This window comes from Mandrillus leucophaeus, unplaced genomic scaffold (assembly GCF_000951045.1).
Source record: "Mandrillus leucophaeus isolate KB7577 unplaced genomic scaffold, Mleu.le_1.0 Scaffold257, whole genome shotgun sequence".
NCBI classification, from domain to species: domain Eukaryota; kingdom Metazoa; phylum Chordata; class Mammalia; order Primates; family Cercopithecidae; genus Mandrillus; species Mandrillus leucophaeus.
Genome location: NW_012102665.1, coordinates 1698728 through 1707305, shown reverse-complemented (window position 1 = coordinate 1707305; position 8578 = coordinate 1698728). Strand labels below are relative to the sequence as shown.

The 8578-nt window shown below is 45.8% G+C and overlaps 1 protein-coding gene across 4 annotated transcripts in view; it reads right to left on the bottom strand.

Moving 5' to 3' along the window:
* MPPE1 (metallophosphoesterase 1) overlaps window positions 1-8578 on the bottom strand; it is a 28113-nt gene that overhangs the window by 13792 nt on the left and 5743 nt on the right. For all 4 annotated transcript variants that reach the window (XR_001006460.1, XR_001006461.1, XM_011983924.1 and 1 more), the window contains exons 2-3: window positions 5803-6175; window positions 2368-2476 (exon numbers count right to left, since the gene is read on the bottom strand). Coding sequence is in view for 2 of the 4 variants with exons in the window: in XM_011983924.1 (XP_011839314.1) it covers window positions 2368-2476; window positions 5803-6083 (390 nt within the window). In the remaining 2 variants the exon portion in view is untranslated. The remainder of the gene's footprint in view (window positions 1-2367; window positions 2477-5802; window positions 6176-8578) is intronic.

Sequence of the window (8578 nt, the reverse complement as noted above, 5' to 3'; positions counted from 1 at the left end):
TTTGTATTCTTAGTAGAGACAGGTTTTCACCATGTTATCCAGGATGGTCTCGATCTCCTAACCTCATAATCCGCCTGCCTTGGCCTCCCAAAGTGCTGCGATTACAGGCATGAGCCACCGCACCTGGCCACAATATGTCTTTTTTAAGACTACAATTAATACTTGCTGTTATGTAATTTGATGCCAACTTTTCGTTTTATTTTGTTGTTTTTTTGAGACAGGGTCTCACTCTGTCACCCAGAATGGAGTGCAGTGGCCATGATCTTGGCTCACTAGAACCTCCGTCTCCAGGGTTCAAGTGATCCTTGTGCCTCAGTCACCTGAGTAGCTGGGATTACAGGCGCCTGCCACCATGCCCAGCTAATTTTTATATTTTTAGTAGACACAAGGTTTCACCATGTTGGCCAGGCTGGTCTTGAACTCCTGACCTCAAGTGATCCACCTGCCTCAGCCTCCCAAAGTGCTAGGATTACAGGCGTAAGCCACCAAGCCCAGCCTGATGCCAAATTTTTAAATGGTATCCTCTCCCATCTTAAAACAGTAACTGGCAATTCCAAAAAATATTTGGTTCATGCACCTATTATTTCAAGATCCCCTGAAGACCATTCATAGACCCTGGTGGAGAAATGCTTAAGATCTGGGCATGCTATAAGAACAGGCTCTTACAAAATGTCCAGTAAGTTCTTCATGTGTCCCAACCAAGACGAGGTTGAAAACATCTTTAAAAGCAGCATTCCCGGCCGGGCACAGTGGCTCGCACTTGTAATCCCAGCACTTTGGGAGGCTGAGGCAGGTGGATCACCTGAGGTCAGAAGTTCGAGACCAGCCTGACCAACATGGAGAAACCCCATGTCTACTAAAAATACAAAAATTAGACGGGTGTGGTGACGGGCGCCTGTAATCCCAGCTACTCAAGAGGCTGAGGCAGGAGAATCGCTTGAACCTGGGAGGCAGAGTTTGCAGTGAGCTGAGATTGCGCCATTGCACTCCAGCCTAGGCAACAAGAGCGAAACTCCATCTCAAAAAAAAAAAAACTCCTCCTGCCTTGGGCTTCCAAAGTGCTGGTACTATAGGCATGTGCCACCAGCTGTCTCTTATACACATCTAGATGTGTATAAGAGACAGCAGTAGTGTATGCCTGTAATCCCAGCTAGTCGGGAGGCTGAGGAGGAAGAATTGCTTGAACCCAGGAGGTGGAGGTTGTAGTGAGCCAAAATCACACCACTGCACCGCAGCCTGGGTGACAGAGTGAGACTCCATCCCCTCCACCACCAAAAAAAAAAAAAAAAAAAGGCAGGCACAGTAGCTCATGCCTGTAATCCCAGCACATTGAGAGGCCGAGGTGGGTGGGTCACCTGAGGTCAGAAGTTCGAGACCAGCCTGACCAACATGGAGAAACCCCATGTCTACTAAAAATACAAAATTAGACGGGTGTGGTGACGCATGCCTGTAATCCTACCACACAAGAGGCTGAGGCAGGAGAATCGCTTGAACCTGGGAGGCAGAGTTTGCAGTGAGCTGAGATTGCGCCATTGCACTCCAGCCTAGGCAACAAGAGCGAAACTCCATCTCAAAAAAAAAAAAAACTCCTCCTGCCTTGGGCTTCCAAAGTGCTGGTACTATAGGCATGTGATGAAGTTTTTTAGACTACACCCCAAATTAAATATTTTCCAAAAACCATTAGTGACTGAACATTTTTAAGCAGCAAGAACAGTTCATGTCTTCATTTGTTTTGTTCCAAGGACGTAATAAGCAAAACATTGTGACAACTAAGGTGAGAAGAGCTTTTCTCTTTGCTTTGTGGAAAGTCTTACATTACCCCAATACCCAGGCGGAGGTCTCAGCCCCCTCTGATGGCAGAGGATCCTCACATCGAGTCCCCAGGGCCCCTTCTGCATCTCTCACTCAGAAAAAAGAAAATCAGAGGAGAACAGCAAGTCCCTTTTGTAGCACAATTCTCCTAATGTTGTGGTTCAATAAGAGTGTGAAATTAAATGCACATTTCAATATGTATTTTGCAATTTCGGTCACAACTGAAATAACATCTATCTTGCCCATTTCTCCCTTTCCCAAGAAGTTCACAAAACAGTGTATTCCAAGTAAATGATATCTGGTTAATCGACCTATTTCCTACATAGACAAATGTTTACGATTAGCCAACCTAACCCGAGATTGAGTTGTTCTAATAATCTTAGATAGCCTATGAATTCTAAGCATCTTCCAGATAGCCTATGCATTTTTAATATCAGTAGTAAGTACAACTTCCATAAAATTTCCAACTCGAGCTGACATTGCTTCGTGGCTTCTCTGGGTTACTTGTGCTGGACCTCAAAGCAGGATGAGGGCACCTGGAACACAGAGTCCTACCTCAGGGGTGCTCCACTTCCCTTCATCAAAGACATCCCCCAGGATGAAGACGACTTCCGGCTGCAGCAACCACAGAGCTGTCTGGAAGGCTCTCTCCATCTGCCATTCCCTTGACACCAACAGGAAAAAGTAAGGCATCAGTCTTTCCTGGGTGGAGGCTACTTCTGTATCATGCACCATTTAAACAGCAAACTAAATGGTTCCACTCTCCTTCTTCCAGAGTCCCACTCTTGCATTCCCATCCCCGGCTCGAAGGGCCAAAGAGGCCGTATCTGATTAAAGGTGGGAATTAAGTATCAGAGGAGAGTCTGGCCACGCCTCCCACACACCCGACACTGTGGTGTGCAGGAACAGGCCCCACTCTGCACCCTGCAGCCATCACTCAGTCAAGACAACTGGATCTGAGAGAGCCTAATGCAGCTTCCAAAGATGTTCAATGCAGACTGATTTTGTACCACACAGAGGAAATGATTGTATCTAGCTTAATTTTCACTTCTTCTTAAAGGGAATTCAACTTCCTTCTTTGCTTCCAAGTTGGAGGGGAGATGACAAGAGAAATAGGCTAGTCAATATCAAAACAGGAAATCCTGTAGATTTCAGACATGCAAGTAATCCTCCGAGGTAAAACAAGCAAATGAAAAGAGCCTGGAGGCCGGGAGTAGTGTTCATGCCTGTAATCCCATCACTTTGGGAGGCCAAAGTGGGCAGATCATGAGGTCAGGAGTTCGAGACCAGCCTGGCCAATATCATGAAACCCTGTCTCTACTAAAAATACAAAAAGTCAGCTGTGCATGGTGGTGGGTGCCTGCGGTACCAGCTACTTGGGAGGCTAAGGCAGGAGAATTGCTTGAACCCAGCAGGCGGAAGTTGCAGTGAGCTGAGATCACGCCACTGCACTCTAGCCTGGGTGACAGAGAGAGACTCCGTCTCAAAAAGAAAAAAGAGCCTGGGATCTGCAATCTAACAGATAATGGCTTAACATCCCAGCTCAATCCATTGAAAAGCTGTGTGCCTTTGAAAATACTGCCTATTCTGATTCCCAGTGTCTTCATTGGTAAATGGAGATTTTATTTTTTTTATTTATTTATTTTGAGACGGAGTTTCCCTCTTGTTGCCCAGGCTGGAGTGCAATGGCGTGATCTCGGCTCACTGCAACCTCCACCTCCCGGGTTCAAGTGATTCTCCTGCCTAGCTGGGATTATAGGCATGTGCCACCACACCCAGCTAATTTTGTATATTTAGTAGAGACGGGGTTTCTCCATGTTCGTCAGGCTGGTCTTGAACTTCTGACCTCCAGTGATCCACCTGCCTCAGCCTCCCAAAGTGCTGGGATTCCAGGCGTGAGCCACCACACCAGGCCGGTAAATGGGGATTTTAAACCCTACTTGCACAGGATAGTTACGGGGTTAAATGAGACAGCGTTTGTAAAGGATGGCACAGGCACACGGCAGGTGCACAAAAATCTCAGTGCTTGCTCAGCCCTCCCCGTCTTCAACCTAACCAAATCCAGCCTATGTCATTTTCCTAAGGAATCTAAACCTCTCCTCCTTTTTAAGGCATTTTCCTGGCTGCTCCTCCTCTACAAAAGGGAAATGCTATGTCCTGGGATATAGAAACAGGGGAAAGTAGGCTGGGTGCAGTGGCTCACACCTGTAATTTCAATGCTTTGGGAGGCCAAGGTGGGAGGATCACTTGAGGCCAAGAGTTCAAAACCAGCATGAGCAACACAGCAAAATTCCATCTCTACAAAAAAGTAAAAATTAGCTGGGCGTAGTGACACAAGCCCATTGTCCTAGCTACTTGGGCAGCTGCAGTGAGCTATGATCCTACTACTGCCCTCCAGCCTGGGCAACAGAGCTAGACCTTGCTTTAATCAGTCAATGTAATTTCTGGTCAGAGGAAGATTTTTAGATCTCAAGTTAACCACTGAATGTTAATCACCCATAAAAGGCTTTTTACCCAAGATCTCTCTCAAAACACATTTCTCTGTTTTTCTTATTTTATTTTACTTTTTCTTAGAGACAGGCTCTTGCTCTGTCACTCAAGCTGGACTGCGGTGCCATAATCACAGCTCACTGGAGGCTCAAACTCTGGTGCTCAGAATAGCTCAAATGATCCTCCTGCCTCAGCCTCCTGAGTAACTAGGACTACAAGTAGGCATAAATAGCAAAAATTAGCTATTTTTTGGTTTTTGTTTATTGTTTTTTTGTAGAAATGAGGTCTTGCCACGTGGCCCAGGCTGGTCTCAAATTCCTGGCCTCAAGCAATCCTTCACCTCCACCTCCACCTCCTAAAGTGCTGGGATTACAGGCGTGAAGCACTGCACCCAGCTTCTCAGTTTCTCTTGATTTATTCACCACAGAAAGTAAAAATCTAGAAACAGCAGCAGGAAGAATGCACGGAAGGCTACTTGGAGAGACCAGACATCAATCAGGATCGATTTGTAAGACCAAGACACTGCAGGCCCTGCACCGGCCCTTCTTGAGCTCACGCCTCCTTTGGTTAAAACTCTTAGTAAAAAGGTACAGCTGCTCCATTATTCTTTATTCTTTTGTTTTTGTTTTTGTTTTCAGATGGAGTCTTGCTCTGTTGCCCAGGCTGGAGTGCAGTGGCGCAATCTCAGCTCACTGCAACCTCCGCCTCCCAGGTTGAAGCGATTTTCCTATCTCAGCCTCCCAAGTAGCTGAGATTGAGGGCACCCGGCACCATGCTCGGCTAATTTTTCTATTTTTAGTAGAGATGGAGTTGTACCATGTTGGCCAGGCTGGTCTTGAACTCCTGACCTCAGGTGATCCGCCTGCCTTGGCCTCCCAAAATGCTGGGATTCCAGGCGTGAGCCACTGCGCCCGGCCTAAAAATAATTTGTTTAAAAAGCTTCCTGGTGAAAAAAAACCAAAGGACCCTGCAGGGGCAGGTGTGAGTAGGAAAGATGGGACCTGACCCTTCCCTAGGGTGACAGCCACACATCTGCTCTGCTCCTCCGCTGTCTAGAGGAGGCTGAAACCCAACAGGCTCAAAGTTACACACAGTGAAGGTGAGATGGGACCATCAGCCCAGATCTGTGTCCTCCCTGCCCAGGGGACCAGTCCCGGTACCAGGCATCGCGTGGCATCTTCTTGTCATTGCGTGGCACATCTTGTGATGTTTCTTGTCTTCACCCAGTTACAAACAAGGAGGCAGGGGCTCAGAGGGGCCCTAACAACTTGTCCAAAGTCACAAAGCGACGTGGCCCAGATCCGACTCCCAAATTATGGGGCCCTGTATACATCCTCAGTAAATGGTAAATTCAAGGAAAAAGCCAAATGTCCCTAAATGTCCTCCTTTAAGAGGAAAATAACTAAGAGTAACCTAAAGCCATTAAGTCTTGCCTATGAGGAGAGAGCTATACCATTTTGCCTACAGAATTTTAGAAAGATTCCTGATTTTACCTCTTACCTTCGTAATTTGTCCAGCCAGTGGCCTAAGAATTCCCCAAGCAAATGGGTGTCAGCCAAAAACATGGCTTTGAGCACAGGCTCACGTGAGGCCTGTTCACCATCATAGGCTGTGGTTTTCACTTCAGGCCAATTACACTGAAAGATCACTAAGTAATAGATTAAAAATTCACAAAATAGAAGCACAGCAAAGACAACAGCTATGAGTTTCAACAGCAATGCACTCTTCCTCTTTAACGGATGAAAATTCTGTCTTTCAAATCCCACTTCGATCATAGCCATTTCTCAAGCAACAACAAATCCATCAAGGGTTCACCATGAGAAAACTGCAGAGCCCTGGGTAGGGTGATGGCATCCTGGTCTTAGCTGGGCACCTACAGGGAAAAGGAAGAGAATTCAGTTATGTTCCCTAATAATACAGGTATCACACCTCTCTCTATTAAGAACTAATGAGTTACACAATCCTATCTACATTTCCAAATTAATTGTCTTATACTTTTACAATAATATGCCAGATTACTAACAAGGAAAAACTGACCTTTCCAACTCCTTCAAGCTCTCCATACCTCCATATGCCAGAATAAAGCTATTAGAATGATCTTCTCACCAAGGTGACAGTTTCGTTAACATTCTAGAAATCATCAAATGGGAATCCATGAGAATGATGTGTGTTAAGGTAGGAGACATAATGGAAAATTCAGCATTATTTAAGTGTAATTTGACTCCTAGGATTCCCTACCACCCCTCCTTGACCTTAAAAATCAACAGGTCATAAGACCCCTGTAACGTGTTGCTTTTGGTGTTAATTCATCACTTTTCTACTCTGCTGTTCCACAAAATAAGTGAATATTCATGGACAATGTGCTTCAAAGATCCAAGGAATTCCTTCCACATTGGACCCGGAGGCCAGGATCTGACACTGAAACCACCTTTGCAAAATTATAATGGTAACCCAAATCTGACATAGTTGACTCCGTCTTTCTTCTGACTGCCAAGCTGTCCTTGGTCATTCCTGGATATAGGCCAAGCTAACTTCGGGAGGAATTTAGTTTATAGGTTTTTGTTTGTTCGGTTGGTTTTGTTTTTGAAAAGGGGTCTCCCTCTGCCACCCAGGTTGGAGTGTAGTGGTGTGATCTGGGCTTACTGCAACCTCTGCCTCCTGGGTTCAAGTGATTCTCATGCCTCAGCCTCCCAAGTAGCTGGGATTGCAGGCACCCATCACCATGTCCAGCTAATTTTTGTACATTTTTTTTAGTAGAGATGGGTTTTCGCCATGTTGGCCAGGTTGGTCTCAAACTCCTGACCTCAAATGAACCACCTGCCTCAACCTCCCAAAGTGCTGGGATTACAGACGTGAGCCACTGTGCCAGGCCAGTTTATAGTTTAACTTTGAAGCAAGAATGATAATAGTCTCCTCCCTGTTCTGAGGCCGAAACCACCTTTGAAAACTAATGAAAGGTTTCGAGATTAGGATTAGGGGAGGGGCTTGAATTCTGCTGAATGTAGTTTCTATAATCCCTTATTGCTCAGGAGTCACGTGGCCAGAGGTAACAAAGATTTGTGACTTCCCTCAATTTCTCCTATAGATAACGTCACTATTGGAGACCCTAAGATTGATCTTTGCAGGTATTTTTCAGACTTTCGGGCAACTGATTTACCCCACCTGACTGACGCTGCCGGGACTCGTATTTCGTGACTCAACTGATCCTATGACCCCACCCAGAAGCAGGCTCAGTACACAAGGACCATTTTCCACGCCCCTGTGATTTCATCCCAACCAATCAGCACCTCCTGTTCCCCAGCTCCCTGCCCACAGTACTGTCCATAAAAACCCTGACCTCTGAGATTCAGAGAGACTGCTTTGAGTAACAATTCCATCTCAGTGGCCAGCCTTACGTTAATTAAGTTAATTAAACTCTTTTTTTTTTTTTTTTTGAGACACAGTCTCACTCTGTCACTCAGGCTGGAGTGCAATGGCACCATGTCAGCTCACTGCAACCTCTGCCTCCCAGGTTCAAGCGATTCTCATGCCTCAGCCTCCCGAGTAGCTGGGATTATAGGTGTGTGCCACCACACCCAGCTAATTTGTGTGTGTGTGTGTGCGTGTGTGTATTTTTAGAAGAGATGGGGTTTTGCCATGCTGCCCAGGCTAGTCTTGAACTCCTGGGCTCAAGTGATTCACCCGCCTCAGCCTCCCAAAGTGCTAGGATTACAGGCATGAGCCACCAAACCCAGACTAAACTACTTATTTACTGCACTACCATAGTCTCAGTGTCTGTGCAGTGGGCAGGAAGAACCTGTGGGTGACTGCAACAGAGCCACCATCTGTGAATGTGAATATCGAACACTGCAACCAGATTATACGTTTTCACAAAAATGGGTTTTTCCCTGCAAATATGCCTTAAAACTCTGGATGGCCTTCTTTTATAAGATACTTATGTATAGTGGCTTCTGTAAGGGAACCTTCAAATTTTTTAAGGATTCATCCCAAATATTGGATGAGCTTTGCATCCTGTAAAGAAAGCATCTATTTTTGAGACCTTCGAAGAGAAAAGTTGGTAAAAGGCTACCCTGAGATAGGCTATAGATGGTGGCATTCTACCTCCAGGTTCTTCAACTGGCGCTCAAGATGAGAATCTGAGAAGGGTGGTGACCTTCCCAGGGAGGGTATAAGGAGCTCAGATGTCAAAGAAGCCCCTGAAGTCTTATGGGGTGGGAGCTTTGGGAGACACTGACCAGAAACCCTAATTGAACCAATAAAAAAATAAAATCCAGGT